Here is a 20,514-nt window from a genome sequence, read left to right on the forward strand (position 1 = left end):
CTCTGATACACTGTTAATGTCATCATAATGTTTCCTGTTTTTATCCAGAATTGGATAAGTTCATCAGGGCGGCACGGTGGCACAGTGGTTAGCACTGCTGCCTCTCAGCGCCAGGGACCCAGGTTCAATTTCTGCCTCGGGCAACTGTCTGTGTGGAGTTTGCACATTCTCCCCGTGTCTGCATGGGTTTCCTCCGGGTGCTCCGGTTTCCTCCAACGGTCCAAAGATGTGTAGGTTAGGTGAAGTGGCCATGCTAAATTGCCCGTAGTGTTAGGTGAAGGGGTAAATGTAGGGGAATGGGTCTGGGTGGGTTGCTCTTCGGAGGGTCGGTGTGGACTTGTTGGGCTGAAGGGCCTGTTTCCACACTAAGTAATCTAATCAGTTTCACTTCTAATTTCCATCCTTCACTCACCTAGTCCATCACTGATTCTTCCTTGCCTTGACTTCACTATTTCCATTTCTGATGACAGGCTATATGCTAGTATTCACTACAAACCCATCAACTTCCAGTTATCTTGACTATATACACTCAAAACCTGGTTTCTGCAAGGACTCCATTCCATTCTCCCAAATTCTTCATTGCACCTATTCTGATGACACCTTCCACTGGAATACCTAGAGCATCATCCCCTTTTACCCCATAGGCAAGAGCTCTTGGCCAGGTCTAACCCATTTCCTGTTTTTCTGTCCTCACACTTGCCCCTCCTTTCCAGAGCAAGTACAAGGTTCTCCTTGTTCTCACTTCCAATCCCACCAGTCTCCACATTCAAAGGATCATTACCTTTCATTTCCTTTCCCTCCTGTCAATATTCCACATGGACTTCTCTCTGTGACACTCTTCTACACTCCTCCATCATTCCTTACACTTCCTCATTCTCCCAAGGCACTTTCCTATGCAATTGCAGAAGGTGCAACACTTGTCCTTTTACCTCCTCCTTTCTTAGTGCGAATACATTGTCCCACTGAAGCAGTGGTTTACTTGTACTTTTTTTCAATGTAGCATTTGATGCTCACAAAGTAGTCACTTTTAGATTGTTAAATTGCTGAGACCAAATGCAGCCCAACTCTTCTGCTCTGTGTGTAAGATGATCTCTATCTTCCAAGTGTTTGCCACTTCAATAAACCATTTTGTTTTCATACTAACATTTCTGTCCTTGGTCCATTGCAGTATTCCAATGAAGCTAGAGGAACAACACCTTATTTTCCACCTAGTCACTTTACAATCATCAGGACCTTCCAACAACCCACCACCCAGGCCCTTCCAGTGCATTTTGTTTGTCTCTTTTTGCTCAGCAAAGCTGATTTACGTTCTCGTAATCAAATGTATAGAGATGTCTTACATCTCAATATTTCCTTTATTATTAATACACCCTTTCTCTTTTGCTCTGGGCATCCTCACCATTTGTTCCATCTGCTTCTCCTCCCACTTTGTCAATAACATAAACACCATCATTTTTCCAACCTACTTCAGTGTAGTCAAAAAGTGTGTTTGGGCTTGAAGCATTAACTCTCCACAAATGCAGCCAAAGTTTCCCTTGTTTTTATTTCAGATGTCCAGTATCTGGCATATTTCACTTTTATTATGTTGGTAAGAATGCCTTTGACAAGGCTGAAATCTATCCTGTTTAATTGCTTTTTTGATGCTTTTAACAAGCTTGATACATCTGAGCATTTCAGAGACAATGTCTAGAGGGGTCCAGACTTACATGAAAGCCCGGAAAGGAAAGCAGTTTTCTATCCCTGAAGGAATTCCCAGGTGAATAGATCAATTTTTAATAACAATTTAATAAAATTGACATAGTCATCATTGGAATTTTAATTCCAAGTCTTTTACTGAATTCAATTTTTACCACGTGCTCTGGCAGGAATCGAACCAGCGTCCCCATAATACTATTTTTGGGTCTCTGGATTGCTAGTCCAATAACAATATCACACTATTGTCTCCCAACTAGTAATGTAATTCCAAACTCAGAACTCAGCATCTGAATCATCTATATGATAAGGTTGTAGATATACAATCCACTGAACACGAAAAACATACTTCAGCCAGAAGTTTCTTGTGCACTTTTACATGATGGCTCCATGTGTTTGAGGTACACAGGAAAGCAAATATTTAGTGCTTACTGAGCTGTTCTGTAACTGCAACCTGAGAGAGAACTGAGATAGAAAGAGTAAAGATAAGCAGAAATGAATACAAACATTACAAAGATAAAATAATTTAAAAAAATTAAGTAGACTCAAGACAGTCTCAGAAAATATAAACAAATTTCTTCTCTTCTGATTGCTGTATTTAGACCAGTGATTATGCACATTTTGAAATACAGACAACCAGGAGCCAACTGATTTTTCACCTAACCCTACCATTAGATTGGTGTAAACAACTACACTATAATTTAAACAAGAAGTGATTTACAATCATACTTGGTTACAGTAGCAGGTCCTTGTGACACGGCTAAGGTTTTATTTCTTTTGAGGTTGGAGTTAAGGTCGATAACTATAGTACAACAAACAGCTTTACCTTGAGTCTTAACTGAACCACCCTAATTCCCAATCATTTTAGGGCATCCTTAGTCTAACACTGGAGTATAAAGTTGTGAAAGTATTCTACTGCCTAAACACAATTATCCTTAAAGAATATAATTTATTTTTGTCACAGTTTCAAACTGAAAACCATACTGTAAAGAATCCACAATGGCTACTTCCAAGGTATCTTAATTAATAAGTCCTAACAAACTGGAGAGAAGCAAGCCTCAAGACTGACAAAACTTACACTTTTTCACTTGCATACATATGCACTTTTTCTTGCAAAACAGTGATTAGCTTCAAAAGAAATATATAAACTATACAGCACTTTGGGAAGTCTTAAAACCATGAAAAGCACAATTTCTTCTTTTGAAAAATCAAATTAACTATTTCCTTTCCAAATGTCTTTGGAGCTGAGGTGCTTACTTTAAATTTAAACAGTTTAAACCCTTTGTGCCAGTACATTTGGTGCAACGTTTCAAGATTCTTCCAACTATGGTGATAAAAGCAGTTCATTCAGTAATGCATCCTGAAACAAACCACGAATAGAAACTGCTGGAGAAACTCAGCGGGTCTGGCAGCATCTATACAGAGAAAATCAGTTTCGAGAAGACTCGAAACGAATGCTGCTAGACCTGCCGAGTTTCACCAGCAATTTCTATTTTTCTTTGTTTCAGATTTCCAGCCTCCATGGTTTTTTGTTAATTCAGTTTCCCCTCTGACCAAACCATGGGGACAGGGAAACCGATCCACAAGGCAACCGCATCTCCTGGTACTCAGTTTAGTTAATATTGCTGGTCAGACCTAATCAGAAATTAAGTTTCCCAAGTCAAACATTCAATGGTAAATTAGAAACACGTCTGATTTAATCTGAGCATTGACTCCAGCTCAATGACATTGACAAGACATTCTCAAGGTTTTGGAATGATGCAAAAGAAATCGTTGGAAAATTTAACGACACTACTTTTGGAAAAGTTTCGCTATTCCCCTTTGGGTGTATTGAGGATATGGAGGCGAACCCTTACCTCCCTCATTAAGCTCCATCAGACTCCTTCTCAATCCTGATCCGCTGGGAACTGGACTCCTCGTTCACACCTGCACTCCGCTCCACCTTCAGGATAGAGGACTCGCACTCTCATCCGATACAGCAGCGACCCCACTGGCTGGAGGACTCGCACTCTCATCCGATACAGCAGCGACCCCACTGGCTGGAGGACTCGCACTCTCATCCGATACAGCAGCGACCCCACTGGCTGGAGGACTCGCACTCTCATCCAATACAGCAGCGACCCCACTGGCTGGAGGACTCGCACTCTCATCCGATATAGCAGCGACCCCACTGGCTGGAGGACTCGCACTCTCATCCGATATAGCAGCGACCCCACTGGCTGGAGGACTCGCACTCTCATCCGAAACAGCAGCGACCCCACTGGCTGGAGGACTCGCACTCTCATTCGAAACAGCAACGACCCCGCTGGCTGGAGGACTCGCACCCTCATAGGATACCGCAGCGACTCCACTGGCTGGAGGAGTCGCACTCTTCTCCAATATAGCAAAAACTCCGCTGGCAGGAGGACTCGCACTCTCATCCATTACAGCAAAGACCCCGCTGGCTGGAGGACTAACATTTTCATCCGACGCAGCTTTCCAATATTTTCCCTAATGATATAGTTAAAAAATTACACATCACCAGGCTTTAATACAACAGGTTTATTTGGAAGCACTAGCTTCAACCCACAGATATAGTTCAACCACCTCATTTTTTTTAAATTTCAAAACTATACTTTATTCATAAAACCATCTATAAGTACATACAAATGTTCAAAATCAGTTTGTAGTCTTTGCAGAGAAAAAGCAAAACATTAGATTTTTGACATTTCTCAGAGCTTCTTGACAGTTGCAAAAAACAAAAGCATTTTCTACTAATCCAGGAAACTATTTATGTTCGTTTGGAGGCACCTGAAGGGTCTGACAACTGAATGGACCTTCATTATACTTTGACAGAATTAGTCGTCTTTCCCCATTGCACCTTAGCAGTAGAAGCCCAAAGTTTTAGGGCATCCCTCAGCATGTAGTTCTGGACGTTGGAATGTGCCAGCCTGCAATAATTGGTTCAGGTCAACTCTATACACTAGAAGACCAATAGATTTTGGGCAGATCAAACAATGTATTTCAACAAATCAATGGTCCTCCAGGCTCAGTCAAGGTTGGTCTCTGTGTTTGTCCTGGGGAACAGCCTGTTGAGCACAAATCCTACATAATGAAGCTGCTCAGGATGAATGACGATGAAAACCACTGCATCTCTCTTTAAGCTTCTTTGCAAAAGCACATTCCAGAAGATGTGTTGTAACTGCTTCGAAGCACTGTGAGTTGGCACACAGAGACTGGGCGTGCATGAAGAATCTGACAGGCAGTGCCCTTCTCATCACCAGGCAAGCTACTTCTTGGTGCTTGTTGGGAAGTTCTGATGATGAGAAAAATGATTTTAACAGTCTCAGGGATCCACACAATAGGTTCAACCTCTCCTTTTCTCGCAGAGTCTCGAGAACATTACGTGATGATCATTTTCTGATGGACTTGTGGCCAGTTATTTTTCTTTGTAAATTTCTCTGTGAAGGACAGGTGATATGGAATGGCCCAACTAGACCACTGCACTAAGGCCAGGCCCATCCTTCACAACACCGAGGACAGGTAGAAATTCGGTATGTGGTGTTTGTGTACCAAGGGCTTATACATACAGCTTGATGCAACCACATACAAAGGTGGCCATCAGGATGCTAGCAACATTTGGTATGTTCTACCCCCATTGTCCAGAGCATTATACATGGTGTCCCTGTAGACACAGTCCATTTTTGATCACCAGATGAAGTGGAAAATGGCTCGGGTGACTGCAGTGACGCAAGCTTGGGGAATGTGCCAGACCTGTGCCACATACAAAACCACCGAAAGTATCTCACATCTGATAATCAGGTTTTTACCCATAATAGAGAGGGAACGGTGCTCCTATCTGCCCAGTTTCTGCCTCACTTTGGCAATACATTCATAGTGATAGTCATAGAGATGTACAGCATGGAAACAGACCCTTCGGTCCAACCCCTTCTCCCAAATGTTTTGCACATGCCCCAGTCCATCTGAACCATATTCCCAGTACCTTCAGATAATCTGCCCTGACGATGAAGGAGGTAAAGGAATGGTTTGATTTATCTTGGCTCCTGAGGCCAGTTCAAACTCACCACAGATGCTCTTAAGTCTGTGCACTGACAGTGGATCCAAGCAGAAAATGAAATAATCAATTATGCACAGAGAGGCTTTGACCTGCAGGCCTCCATTGCCCCAAATAGTCACCCATCGCAGGCTTGTATCCTTCCTGATGGACTCAGGAAAAGGCTCTAGACAACACACATCAGAGATAATACTCAACTCCACTATCCTGTTTTTTTCCCTCTAACTCATGAGTCCCTTACTGATTAACAATCTGCCTGTTTCAGTCTTAAATGTAATTAATGATCCAACCTTGATAGCCCTCTGCAGTAAAGAATTCCACAGGTTCACCACCATCTGATAGATTAAATTTCTCCTCACCTGTGATTTATGTGCACCACCACTTATTGTGAGATTAGGTGATAGATTTTCCCTTAAGGGGAAACAACAGTTCTGCACATATCCAATAAAGTACCCTAAGAATCTTGCATGTTTTAATAAAATGACTTCTCATTCTTCTGAATTCCAATGTGTACAAGCCCAACCTGCTCAATCTCTCCTCATTAAACAGTACCTGGTGTCAGCCTCATCTCTGCACTGTCTCCGGTGCTGGTATGGCAGTTAATCTACTGCTTATACCAATTTTGTTAATGGGAGGTCATATGACCAAATTGATTGAATTTCTCAAAGCAGTGACCCACTGTGTACAGGAAGGCAATACAGTTGATGTGGTCTACTTAGGTTTCAGCAAATTTTTGATAAGATCCTGCATGGGAAATTGGCAGAGAAGATAAGAGCTGATAGGATCCAAGCAAATTTGACTAGTTGGACCCAGAATTTTCTGAGTAGCAGGAAACATAGGATAATGGTTGAGGGATGTTTTTGTAACTGGAGGAAGGTTCCACAGTGATCAGTGTAGGGACCTTTGCTGTTTGTAGTTTAATGTAAATGGTTTAGACTTGAATATGCAAGGGTTGATCAGTAAATTCATAGATGAAATGAATTAATCGGGTGACAAATTGTGAGGATGATCACCTTGACTACAGAAGTATATAGATGGGCTGGTCAGATGGGCTGATCAGTGGCGAATAGAATTCAATCTGGCTAAGTGTGAGATGATGCACTTGGGCAGGTCAAACAAGGCTAGGGAATCGATGATGATTGATAGGATCTTGTGAAGCACAAATGAGACATCTTGGTGTGCATGCTGACTGGTTCCTTAAGGTAGATAATGTGGTTAAGATGCAACATATGCTACAACCTGCAACACATTATTGATGAGGATGAGAACCTCACCTTCACTATGCCTCCAATTCTCATCTTTAAACAACCACTAAACCTTAAACAGACCATTGTTCACAGCAAACTGCCTAGCCTTCAGGACAACATTGACTACAACACCATAAAATCCTATCATGCCAACCACTGCAAGACGTGTCAGAGTGTTGACATGGATACTACCATTACACATGGGGATATCACCAACCATGTACACAGCAGGTACTCATGTGACTTGTTCAATGTTGTCTGTTTCATACACTGCAGGCAAGGATGCCCCAAGGTACATTGGTGAGACCAAGCAGATGCTATGACAATGGATGAATGGACGCAGTGCAACAATCACCAGACAGGAATGTTCCTTCCCAGTCAAGGAACACTTCAGCAGTTAGGGACATTTGGCGTTGGATCTTCGGGTGACCATCCTCCAAGGCGGTTTTTGGGATACGCAACAACACAGAATGGCCAAGCAGAGACTGATAAGAGAAAGTGAGGACTGCAGATGCTGGAGATCAGAGCTGAAAATGTGTTGCTGGAAAAGCGCAGCAGGTCAGGCAGCATCCAAGGAAAAGGAGAATCGACGTTTCAGGTATGAGCCCTTCTTCAGGAATGAGGAAAGTGTGTCCAGCAGGCTAAGATAAAAGGTAGGGAGGAGGGACTTGGGGGAGGGGCGTTGGAAATGCAATAGGTAGAAGGAGGTTAAGGTGAGAGTGATAGGCCAGAGTGGGGGTGGGGGCGGAGAGGTCGGGAAGAAGATTGCAGGTTAGGAAGGTGGTGCTGAGTTTGAGGGTTGGGACTGAGACAAGGTGGGGGGAGGGGAAATGAGGAAACTGGAGAAATCTGAGTTCATCCCTTGTGGTTGGAGGGTTCCTAGGTGGAAGATGAGGCGCTCATCCTCCAGGTGTCGTGTTGCTATGGTCTGGCAATGGAGAAGTCCAAGGACCTGCATGTCCTTGGTGGAGTGGGAGGGGGAGTTGAAGTGTTGAGCCACGGGGTGTTGGGTTGGTTGGTCCGGGTGTCCCAGAGGTGTTCTCTGAAATGTTCCGCAAGTAGGCGGCCTGTCTCCCCAATATAGAGGAGGCCACATCGGGTGCAGCGGATGCAGTAAATGATGTGTGTGGAGGTGCAGGTGAATTTGTGGTGGATATGGAAGGATCCCTTGGGGCCTTGGAGGGAAGTAAGGGGGGAGGTGTGGGCGCAAGTTTTGTATTTCTTGCGGTTGCAGGGGAAGGTGCCGGGAGTGGAGTTTTGGTTGGTGGGGGGTGTGGACCTGACGAGGAAGTCACGGAGGGAGTGGTCTTTTCGGAATGCTGATAGGGGAGGGGAGGGAAATATATCCCTGGTGGTGGGGTCCGTTTGGAGGTGGCGGAAATGATGACGGGTGATATGATGTATATGGAGGTTGGTGGGGTGGTAGGTGAGGACCAGTGGGGTTCTGTCCTGGTGGCAATTGGAGGGGTGGGGCTCAAGGGAGGAGGAGCAGGAAGTGGAGGAGATGTGGTGGAGACCATCGTCGATCACATCTGGGGGGAAATTGCGGTCTTTGAAGAAGGAGGCCATCTGGGTTGTTCAGTATTGGAACTGGTCCTCCTGGGAGCAGATGCGGTGGAGACGAAGGAATTGGGAATATGGGATGGCGTTTTTACAGAGGGCAGGGTGGGAGGAGGTGTAGTCTAGGTAGCTGTGGGAGTCGGTCTGTTTATAGTAAATGTCCGTGTTGATTCGTTCGCCCGAGATAGAAGTGGAGAGGTCTAGGAAGGGGAGGGAGGAGTCTGAGATGGTCCAGGTAAATTTGAGGTCGGGGTGGAAGGTGTTGGTAAAGTGGATGAACTGTTCAACCTCCTCGTGGGAGCACGAGGCAGCGCCGATACAGTCATCGATGTAGCGGAGGAAAATGTGGGGGGTGATGCCAGTGTAGCTGCGGAAGATGGACTGTTCCACATATCCTACGAAGAGGCAGGCATAGCTGGGGCCCATGTGGGTGCCCATGGCTACTCCTTTGGTTTGGACGAAGTGGGAGGATTGGAAAGAGAAGTTGTTCAGAGTGAGGACCAGTTCAGTCAGTCGAAGGAGGGTCATAGTCCCACAACCCCGCACCGCCCGTTTCTACCTCCTGACCAAAATCCACAAACCTAACTGCCCCGGCCGACCCATTGTCTCAGCCTGCTCCTGCCCCACCGAACTCATCTCTGCATACCTCGACACGGTCCTGTCCCCCTTAGTCCAAGAACTCCCCACCTATGTTCGGGACACCACCCATGCCCTCCACCTCCTCCATGATTTTCGCTTCCCCGGTCCCCAACGCCTTATCTTCACCATGAACATCCAGTCCCTGTACACCTCCATCCCCCATTACGAAGGACTCAAAACCCTCCGTTTCTTCCTTTCCCGCCGTACCAATCAGTACCCTTCCACTGACACTCTCCAAAACCTGCAACGTATTCTAAAAGATGAAAGACTTAACAGCAATCTAGGTTTGTTCAATATATCATATCAGTTGCATGACACTATGATCTTTTGCTACAAATTCTGTCTTATGATCCTGCTCCACAACCAGCTGATGAAGGAACAGCGCTCTGAAAGCTAGTACTTCCAAATAAACCTGTTGGACTATAACCTGGTGTTGGGTGATTTTTAACTTTGTCCACCCCAGTCCAACACCAGCACCTCTGCATCATGGTTAAGATGGCACGTGACATATTTACTTATATTAGATGAGGCATAGAATTTATACCAGAAGTTATGCCAGAACTGTATAAAACCATATTATAGGAGAGATGTGATTGCACTCAAGAGTGTACAGAGGGGATTTACCAGGATGTTGCCTGGGCTGAAGGGTTTTAGTTATGAAGAGAGATTACATAGACTGGGGTTGTCTCCCTTGGAGCAGGGGATGCTGAGAGGGGACGTGATTGAGATGTATAAAATTCTGAAGAGCAGAGGAAGGAACTTCTCCTCTTGATGAAGGGATCAATGACCAGAGGGTGTAGATTTAAAATAAGGGTCAACAGATTAGGAAGGGGCATGAAGAAAACCCTTTTCAGCCCAGAGGTTGGTGAGAATCTGGAATTCACTCTCTGTAAGTGTGTTCGAGGCAGAAATTCTCATAACATTTAAGAAGTATTTAGATGTTCACTTTCAATGCCAAGGCATACAAGGCTATAGGCAAAGTGCTGGAAAATGTGATTAGAATCGTTAGGTGGCTGTTTCTGACTGGTGGACCAAAGGGAATTTTTCTGTGCTGTAGACCTCAATGACTCTATCTTTCCATAGAGAAGGGGTGAAAATTGTTCACACTAATTCCAGCGTGTGGAACTAACACACAAAAAGCCTCATCTTGTTAACTAGGAGAGAGTCTTCTGGTTCGACGAAGCAAGTCATATAGTTCCCCATTTTTAAAAAGGACAGTGGTAGTAACCATTATCACAAACAACAGCTCACATAATGTAGTGAGCTGACATGTCCATACAACAGTTGTGCTGTTTTTTTGCCAATTATTTTAAGTATGTGCCCTCTACTTTTGAACCTTCTGCTACTGGTAATTGTTTATCCTTATCTATTCCAACCGGACACTTCTAATTTTGATCTTCAGTTCTGCAAGAAGTACTGCCTCAGTTTCGTCAATCTCTGACAACACAACGTAACGTCCACATCTTTGGACCCATTCACATGAATCTTTTCTTGGACCCCTTTCTTGACCTGTGCTACCATTTTCAATAATTATGCATGCACTCCCCAATGCTCCTCCACTTTCCCCTCTTTAGAAGTGCACACCTTGCTTTATGTTGTCTCTTGTTCTTCCTATTTTGACCAGAGGTCATCATATCCAATAGTAGCTAAGGAGGCTTTTCACCTTAACCTAATTTAGTTCTGAAGAAGAGTAAAAATCTTAACTCTGTTTCTTTCTCCACTGTGCTGCCAGACCTGCTGAGTTTCTCCAGCAATTTCTGTGTTTGTTTTAGGATGGTTGCCTCAGTTCTAGGAGCTCATTTATTTAATCAGCTTCAAATAAAGTGATACAAACATTTATTTTGAAAATATCCATAATTGTGCATCTTTTAATTTAGTTTCAAATTTGTTATAATCCAAGGGATGGCCTTGGGCACTTGGATTGGCTCTAGCTATGCCTGCCTCTTTGTCGGCTATGTAACATTCCCTGTTCAGAACCTATGCAGGCACTGTGGCCCAACTCTTCTGCTGTTAATCCTGCACCCAGGCTGAACTGGAGCAGTTCATCGACTTCACCCATAACTTCCACCTTGCCCTTAAATTCACTTGATCTTTCTCGGACACCTCCCTCCCCTTTCTTGACCTCTTAATTTCCATCTCTGGCAACAGTCTACAGACAGATGTTTACCACAAATGCTCAGACTCCCTTAACTACCTGGACTACACCTCTTCCCATCCAGCGTCCTGCAAGAACTCCATCTGGTTTTCCAATTCCGCTGTCTCCGTCGCATCTGCTTAGACGAGGAGACATTCCACTCCCAAGCATCCTAGATGTCCACCTAATTTAAACAACGTGCTTCCCCCCCCCCCATCATCCAGAAAACCCTCCACTGCACCTCCACCATTTCCTGCTCCACTGCTGTAACCCCGCCCCTCCACTTCAAACACAATAAAGACAGGGTCCCCCTTGTCTTCACATACTCCTCCAACAGTCTCCGCATCCAACGTATCATCCTTAAACACTTCTACCAACTCCAATTAGATCCCACCACCAAGAACACCTTCCCCATCTCATCCTTCTTGGCTTTCCGCAAGGACCATTCCATTTGCCAATCCTTGGTTCCAGACACTCACCCCACCAAACCCTTTGAACACCCGGTACCTTTCCCTACAACCATAAAAGATGCAAAACCTGTTGGCACACCACCCCCCTCACCTCCATCTGGGGCCCCAAACAGTCCTTCCAGATGAGACAGAGGTTCACCTGCCTCTCATTCAACCTAGTTTACTGTATCCGGTGCCCCTGATGTGGTCTTCTCTATATCGGGGAGACCAAATGTAAACTCTGAGCACATTTCGCTGAGCATCTCAGCTAGACCTGCAGGGGCTGACGGGGCCGACTGGACCTCCTAGTCACTGCTCATTTTAATTCCTCCTCCCACTCCCTTTCTAACATGTCCATCCTTGGCCTCCTCCATTGCCAAAGTGAATCAGATTGCAAATTGGAGGAACAACATTTCATCTTCCGCCTGGGCAGCCTACAGCGTGGAAAACTCAACATTGAGTTCTCCAATTTCAAATAAACTTCCTTCCCATCCCCCAACTCCTCCCTTCCTTCCATTCCCTTCCATTCCTCTGGCCGACACTTCCTTCCAGCTATCAACTAGATTCATTCCTCCCAATGACCAACCAGGTTGTACCCTCTACCTATGTTCACCTATGGGCAAAAGTGAGGACTGCAGATGCTGAAGATCAGAGTCAAGACTAGAGTGGTGCTAGAAAAGCACAGCAGTTCGGGCAGAATCCGAGGAGCAGGAAAATCGACATTTTGCACAAAAGCCCTTCATCAGGCAGGATATGTTCATCTAGCCCTACCTCACCACTTCACCCCTCACCCCACTCAAAACCCTCCCCGTCCAACTTTCCTCCCTTTTATCTACAGCTCCCTTTACACCCAACCCCAGTCCTGAAGAAAGGTTATACCTGAAACGTTGAGTTTTCCACCTCCTGATGCTGCCTGACTTGCTGTGGTATTCCAGCCTCCTGCTTATCTATTTTGGATTCCAGCATCTGCAGTATTTTTGTCTCTGAAAGAATGGGCACAGCAGTAAAAACACTTTGCTCAATAGTTTGTGTGTTTGGCAGGCATTGGTGGTACATAAACTGAATGGAATAACTGAGTAACTGAAAATCCATCATAATATAACTGTAATAAGCATTTACTGAAACTATAAATACTTTACTAAGGAATAGTCAGTCCTGGTGCCTCAATTATCTATATCAATGACTTGGAGGAGTGGGCAGAGTGTATTATCTAAATTTGCTCACAATGCAAGAGAAGGCCTGAGATATTGTGATGAGGCAGATGGAGTTTAATATAGAAGAGTGTGAGATTGTGCACTTTGGTAGAGAAAATCAAAAGACAGACTATTATTTAAATGGAGGCAGATTCCTAAAAGTACACCACAGAGGAATTTGGGTGTTATTGTCCACAAATTGTAACAAAAAAGGATGTATGCTAGCAAGTAAATAAGATAAATAGAATTTTGGCCTTTATTGTTAGGCGTTACCATTTAAAAACAGGAAAGTTTGTTACAACTTTACATGATGTTGGTGAGGCCACACCTTGTGTACAGTTTTAACGCCTGCATTTAAGAAAGGATTGGGGACAATTCTAAAGAGATTCACTAGACTAATTCCTGGAGGAAGGGACTGAGAAGATTGGCTTAAGAAGTTCAATCTTTATTCGTTAGAGCTTACAAGAAGATTAGTGATCTTATTGAAATATGTAAGATTTTGAGGGGGCATTAAGGAGATGTTTCCACTAGTGGGAGAATGTCAAACTAAGGGCCATAGCTATAGAATAAGAAGAGTCTCATTTAAGACTGAGATACAAAGGAACTTCTTCTCCCAGAGGATTGTGAATGTCTGGAATTCTCTACCCCATAGAGTTATGGCAGCTAGATTACTGGAAGTATTTAAAGAGGAGGTAGATATTTCCTGAAAATATTGAGGAGTTAAAGGGCTATGAGGAGCTGGCATGAAAGACATGTTGAGGCATGAGATAGTTTAGCATGATCTTATACACTGGTTGGCAGGCTTGAGGGGCCAAATGGCCTACTCCAGCTCCTGTTCCTTATGTTCTAACATTCTTATGAAAGGACTGAATGCATTGCCACTTGCTAAGTGGGAAATTAAGTTGCGAACAGCAGTTTGCAACAGAATATAGTTAGGTTAAGTGGGCAAATGTTTGTCAGATGGGAATAATGTAGGAGATAGTGGACTTAGCCACTGTGGCAGGAGGAATCTCCAAACATCATTCTTATATAAATGCAGAGAGATTACAGAATTCTAAAAGTTAGTATGTTGGTACTGCAAGTGATTTTCTTTTATTTGTTCATGGGATGTGGATGTCACCAGCCAGGATTTATTGCCAATCCCTAATTTCCCAGAGAAGGTGCTGGTGAGCTACATTCTTGAACTGCTACAGTTTGTTAAGACGCAGAGACACTCAAAGTGCTTTTGGAAAAAGGATTTTTGACTAAGTGATATTTCTCGATACTCTGAATAAGTATACTCACACTAGGTTTCCTTATCTTTGAAAATATTTGCTTATCATGGAGGGAATGTCGTGAGTTCATGGAATGCCCTGCCAGTAGCAGTGGTGGACTCTCCCTCATTATGGGCATTTAAGCGGGCATTGGATAGGCATATGGAGGATAGTGGGCTAGTGTAGGTTAGGTGGGCTTGGATCGGCGCAACATCGAGGGCCGAAGGGCCTGTACTGCGCTGTATTCTTCTATGTTCTATGTTCTATGGAACACAGTGAAGGTCCACCAGATTTCTGTTTTGGCCAGTGTGTCCTATGAGGAAAGGTTAAGGTGACTGGGGCTATGATGTCAATGGTGTTTAACAGATTGAGAAGGAATCTCATTGAAACATATAACATTCTGACAGGACTAGATAGGCTTGATGCAGGAATGATGGTTCCCCTGAATGGGGGTGGAAAACAAGGGGCTGCAGTCTTAACATACATGACAGGACTAAAATACGGAGACATTTCTTTCACTGAGAGAAGGGTGAATCTGTGGAATTCTTTAGCACAGGTGGTTGTGGAAGTGAAGTCACTGAATATATTTAAGATAATAATAGATTGAGTTTTAGAAGCTAATGGCATCAAGAGGTATGGGGAGAGAGCAGGGGTATGGCATTGAGATAGAGGATCAATCATGATCATATTGAATAGTGGAGCAGGTTCAATGGGCCAAATGGCCTACTCCTGCTCCTACTTTCTGTGTTTCAAAGCAGTTGAGTATACACAAAACATGTACATACATTTTTGTATCCTACAGAAATCAAAGAATATTGAGAAAGTGAAGGAAATTGCAGTTAAGGTGGAAGATTAGCCTTGTACCTGTGTTTTTGCTTTTGCCGCTGTTTACCTATTATTTACTACCTAGGCTACTTAACTATGTGATCTGCCTGAATTGCTTGAAAGACAAAGCTTTTTACTGTGCCTCGGTACACATGACAATAAATTCAATTCAATTGATCCTATTGAATGGTGGACCTGGTTTGAATGACCAAATGGGCTGCTCCTACTGCTATTTCATACCTAAGATAATTAAAAATAATTTACTGAAAAAAGAAACACGCAGAGTACATGAAAAAAAAATTATTAAACTGTGGAAGTTTGTCATCGTGGTTCAGCACTGATGTCCTTTGTGCTAATTAGGAATCTCCTGATATTTATTTAAGATTAGTTATTCCAAAACAAAAATGGTGGTACCTGTTACATGATCACTTTAGTGATGAAGTGGTAATTAGAACAGACAAAAGAAGAAAAATATAAATTATTTTACCAACAGGTAGCTACTGACATTTGGACTGAAAATCCTTAACAATCTTTATGCTGGATTCCATTCAATGGATCAGGAGTAGGTTCTGTAAGATTTTAAAAAAAGCTTCTCTCATCTTTGAGACGCAGGTCTTAATTTGCAATTAATTAACTGGCACTACTGAATAACAATAAAATATTCAAGACAGCAACGTGTCACAATAAAGTGCCAGATTTTATTGGGAGCTCTGTCCATGTGCAGATGGCACGCCAGCCACTGGTGAATTACCAGAACCAGTGGCGAGTGGTTTTTAACTGGTATTTCAAGGGCCTCAACTGGTCTTTTGGTAGGAAGGCGATCCTTCAGCCTGCCAGCACTGACAGAATTTTGTGCCTTTGGGAAGATGAATGGCATCTGACCTCCTCACAATTCTGTTTTTTATGTCTGCCACTCCTCCATCTTGTGACTAGGGGGACTTCTAGAATTCAGTCCATTCTATGAGAACCATCTGATTTCCAGGCAGTAGTGATACAACTGCAATAGAATCTATAGAGTGTGGAAGCAGGCCATTCAGCCCATCAAGTCCACACCAGCCCTCCAACAAGCATCCCACTCAGACCCACCCTATCTTCTCCCTGTAACCCTGCATTCTCCATGGCTAACCCACCTAACCTGCACATCATTGGACTGTGAGAAGAAACCAGAGCACCTGGAGAAAATGCAGAGAACATGCAAACAGGGAGAACATGCAGACTTCACATAGGCAGTTGTCCAAGGCTGGAATTGAACCCAGGTCCCTGGCATGATGAAGCACTAGTGTTAACCACTGAGCACTGTGCCACCCCTACACTGATTCTCAGATGGGAGCTCAAAAGGGCAAACGGACTGAGGAAAATTATAGCAAAAATTGAATTAGTAAGAGTAACACCCAGCAGTCTTCCATTTCATGAGATATTGGTGTGCACCCTTTGTGGTGAACACTCTGTTAAACACAGGGCATCTGCAGCAAAAACAACCTAATCTGGGGATTTAAATAAATGTTAAAAGCCACCACATTCCCAGGGGACCAGATGACTGGTGGGCAGTTCAACCCGATGGTCACTATGCCTCAGATGAGGGGTGATATTGAGAAGGTAGAACCTTCACGGTGACCTTAGCCATTGCAGGACCTTAAATAATAACTCAGTTATGACTAATCACTTTCAATCATTGTCCTCTATTTTTATCACATGGCAGAAATAGATGCTGTGGAACATGTTAAAAGTTACTTTAACAGTATTAGCAAATGTTAACAAATTTTAACATATACAGAGCAAATATCAGTTGTGTATTTTATCAATAGTAAATATGCATGTGATGTGATAATGTACCCATTGAAATTAAAATAGGGAGAGATACAAAGTATTCTGCCAATTTGTTATAGCGCAGTTTAGCCAACACGACTATTGTAGGGAAGTTATTATGTATGAATAATGGTCAGGAGAGTGTAAATTTAATTAAAGACACATTATACGAACTACACTTGCAGTTTCCGTTACATCTGTGACAACTGCAAGGTGCAGAAAAGCACAACTTACCACAAAGTCTTCTCATTTGTTAAATTTTATAATGATCACCATTATTACCTTTCTTCCATCTTCAATGAAAGGCAAAGTTTGGACAGAAGGTAGTACTATAGATTTCTTTGAGTCCACATGAGCATTCTCCTTTATTAAAACCAACTCATAAGTGACCATATGTCACCCTGCTCTTCTTATATCATGCCTCCCTATGGCATTTAAGCATGTCATAGTCATAGAGTCTTACAGCATAGAAACAGATCCTTTGGTCCAACTTGACAATGCCGACCAGATTTTCTAAAATAATCTAGTCCCATTTGCTTGCATTTGGCTCATATCCCTTTAAACCTTTGCTATTTATGTACCAATTCAAATGTCTTTTAAATGTTTTAAGTGTACCTGAACCTACTACTTCCTCTGGCAGTTCATCCCATAAATGCGCAAGCCTCATTGTGAAAATGTTGCCTCTCAGGTCTCTTATAAATCTTTCCCCTCTCACCTGAACCAACGCTTTCTAGTTTCAAATTCCCTTATCCTAGAGAAAAGATCTTTGCTTTTAATTTTATCACTGCCCCTCGTGATTTTATAAACCTCTACAAGGTCACCCCTCAACTTCCTATATTCCAAGAAAAGACCCAGCCTGTCGAGCCTCTCCCTATAGCTCAAAACCTCCAGTCCTCATAACATCCTCGTTCTTGCTCTTATGCTAATGTCCCTCCTGAGTGAAGTCTTGAAAAGCTGTTGTTTATTCTTATGCTACGTCAGACCCTTGGAAACTGAAATGATCCTTCTCTTTTGCTAGCTTAGTCCAGGGAAGAAACTGCTGCTGGATGAATTTTCTAACCACCTTTCTTTCTGGTGGTTTTCCTGCCTGTCACTTGCAGGGAGAATGTCAGAGAGCTTGCAAGTGCAGCTGTTTACAAGAACTGTAACCTCACGCAATCATGTTTCCACTGACCAGCTATCAAATGTTGAAAAACCTGCGGAAAAATAGTCTTCGTTTGGAGACTATTGCATAAGATCAATGACTTTGGGTGAGCATAAGAAAGCTTGTATAGGATACAACATTGGCAGACCTGGCTCAGTGGAACTTCAGTACTATTCTGTTACTATGTTATTTTTAAATATAACATTTATTTAAAATCTGCACCGTATATATCAAGTATTACGGAAAAATCTCATACACTCTACTCCATTGGTCTCCTGCCAGATCAGAGAGTAATATAGCTCACTTCAGCCCTCTGCTGGGAGAGAATATCCACTGCCCTAGAAAGAAGGATTTTCCTGCTTTTATTATATACAGGCGTATTTAAACAGCTTACGGTCGTTTTCAATCAGGAGTGTATAAAAACATGTTTTATAAAATCCTTGGCAATTTAGCAAACTATTCTTTTAAGAAATTTGTACATTGTAGAAGGAAATATTGTAATACTGCGGGCGTGGAAAGATATTGGGGATAACTGGGTTGTGATGGACAGTTTTGATAGGGATTGGGTGGGGTATTGGAGCGGTGGAAAAATCAAAATTGGTGCAGCAGAGAAAGGGTTTTCTGAGCAGATGACCTGAGGCAGAATGAGAGCTCCATGGCATTACTGAGGTGGAGTAAATAGTCTTGAGTGATGGAAACAGTGTAGAGTTAGAAGCTCAGCTTGAGGTCAAATGGAACTCTGAGGTTCCAAACAATTTGGTTTAGATTCAGTCAGTGGCTAGGGAGACGGATAGAATCAGTGACCGGAGGTGGATCAAAGTCAATTGACTTACTCTCTTTCCAAACTGAAATACAAGATTATTTTATGTTGAGCCAGTGGTGGATGTCAGTATAACAAGCTAGAGATCACTGAGAAGACAATAGAGATAGGTGGTAATAAGATAGAACTACATAGAACCTGATATTTTGCATCTGAAATCTTATTGAGAAGGCGGAGTTTGGACAGCCAGTTGGACCCCAGGCAAAATATCCACACTGACTCATTAAAGCACCGAGGTCAACCCCTCCGTTACTTCAACACAAACACACAGAAAAGCTCACCTCGTCCCGTAATCTGTTAAAATATGAGTGATAGAGAACTCCCAAATCCCACTATTTAAAGAAAATAACATCAACTTATTTTTTAACTCTAAAAGTGAACTTGAAAAAGCCCCCCTTTCTCTTAACTGCTTATTGTCTGCCTCCAACTCTATAACAATATGCTGCTCCAATATGACACTTATTAAAATTACATCAATTTAATTTCAAGACCACAAAGTCCCTGTCAGCTTCTGTGTCTCTTCTTCCAGCTGAGGAGCTCCCTGCATTGTCTTCTCTCTCTTTCCTGTAAGTATGTTTCATATGAAAATGTATCTTTGATAGAAAGTGTTTCCTAACTTCTCAGAGAGCAAGATATTAGATCTCCAGGCCTGTCTGTCTCAATGGCAGTTGCTCTCTTCAATTTTCAAAATGCCCACATTTTTATACTCCCAACATTGGATTGTCTCATTGGTTTGATGTTCGCAAAACATTTGGTTTTAGCATCCTGGGGCATAAGTTAAATTGTTTGATTAAATTCAAATTGTTGTCAAAACAGCAATCAAAACCCAAACATCTACTTCACAACCAATGTTACACACAAGATGACCCCCGTATCCACGGGTCCAGTTACCATGGTTTCAATTACCTGTCATTTATGTGGCCTGAATGTATAAATGGGAACATTTTAGAACCAAGGACAAGAGGCTTCTGGGAAGGTATGTTTCCCATTTAAATGAATGGGTTCACTCCTATCCGCAGTTTTGGCCTTCCGGGATAGGTCTTGGAATGTGCGGGTACAGGGGGACTACTGTATTTCAACAGTCTAGGACTGCCATCTAGTCATATACACAGGTGCTTACAATCTCTCAGTTCAGAACAGTATTTTTTTCTCTCTCTCTCTTAAACGTACAGACACACCTTCAACTTCATAATAATATTTAAAGCCAATCAGGCATTGGTGAGACCGCTGGTGTGCCTGTTGCTGGAATTAGGATTCCCTGAATGGAAATCCCACCCAGCAAAAGATGCCAGCCAATCAGAATGCCAAAGAGGAGGTCATGACTACTGCCAGAAAGAAACCCAATGTCACAAGGGAACAAGGTGTAAATTATGTGAGTTTGGTTGGGGAGGGAGCAGTATTTCTGGGGATTGGGTTATTGGGAGAGGGCAGTAGGGATCATCAGCATAGACAACAGGGTTGCTCAGTGTTCTATGTTTAGTGGTCTTTAATTCACCACTTAAGGGCTTCAATTGGTGAAGACTGATTATGCAACTTTCTGCTTTGAACGTAATTCCAGTGGATGCAGGGGTGGGGTTTGGGAGCATCACAATACTGCCTTATTAATGACGTTCTGACCTTTTTTGGAGGTATTTTTATTGAAAAAAGAAAATTTTTAAGATTCTTTACAAAATTACAAAAGCAATACAAACAAGAATA

At 42.9% G+C, this 20,514-nt stretch overlaps 1 protein-coding gene across 5 annotated transcripts in view; it reads right to left on the bottom strand.

Moving 5' to 3' along the window:
- The window catches only part of tpd52l1 (tpd52 like 1), a 34,883-nt gene extending 31,252 nt beyond the window's left edge, over nucleotides 1-3,631 (bottom strand). For 3 of the 5 annotated variants that reach the window (XM_043683988.2, XM_043683974.2, XM_043683965.2), the window contains exon 1: nucleotides 3,549-3,631. In XM_043683988.2, the coding sequence (XP_043539923.2) occupies nucleotides 3,549-3,567 (19 nt within the window). In that variant the 5' untranslated portion in view covers nucleotides 3,568-3,631. Of the gene's footprint in view, nucleotides 1-2,041; nucleotides 2,158-3,548 lie in introns of those variants that run through there. The other 2 variants (XM_043683993.2, XM_087980628.1) reach the window with 2 other exon arrangements.
- Between the last annotated feature and the right edge of the window lie 16,883 nt (nucleotides 3,632-20,514).

This window comes from Chiloscyllium plagiosum, unplaced genomic scaffold, assembly GCF_037043375.1.
Source record: "Chiloscyllium plagiosum isolate Xiang-an unplaced genomic scaffold, Cpla_swu_hap1 HiC_scaffold_3, whole genome shotgun sequence".
Classification (NCBI taxonomy): domain Eukaryota; kingdom Metazoa; phylum Chordata; class Chondrichthyes; order Orectolobiformes; family Hemiscylliidae; genus Chiloscyllium; species Chiloscyllium plagiosum.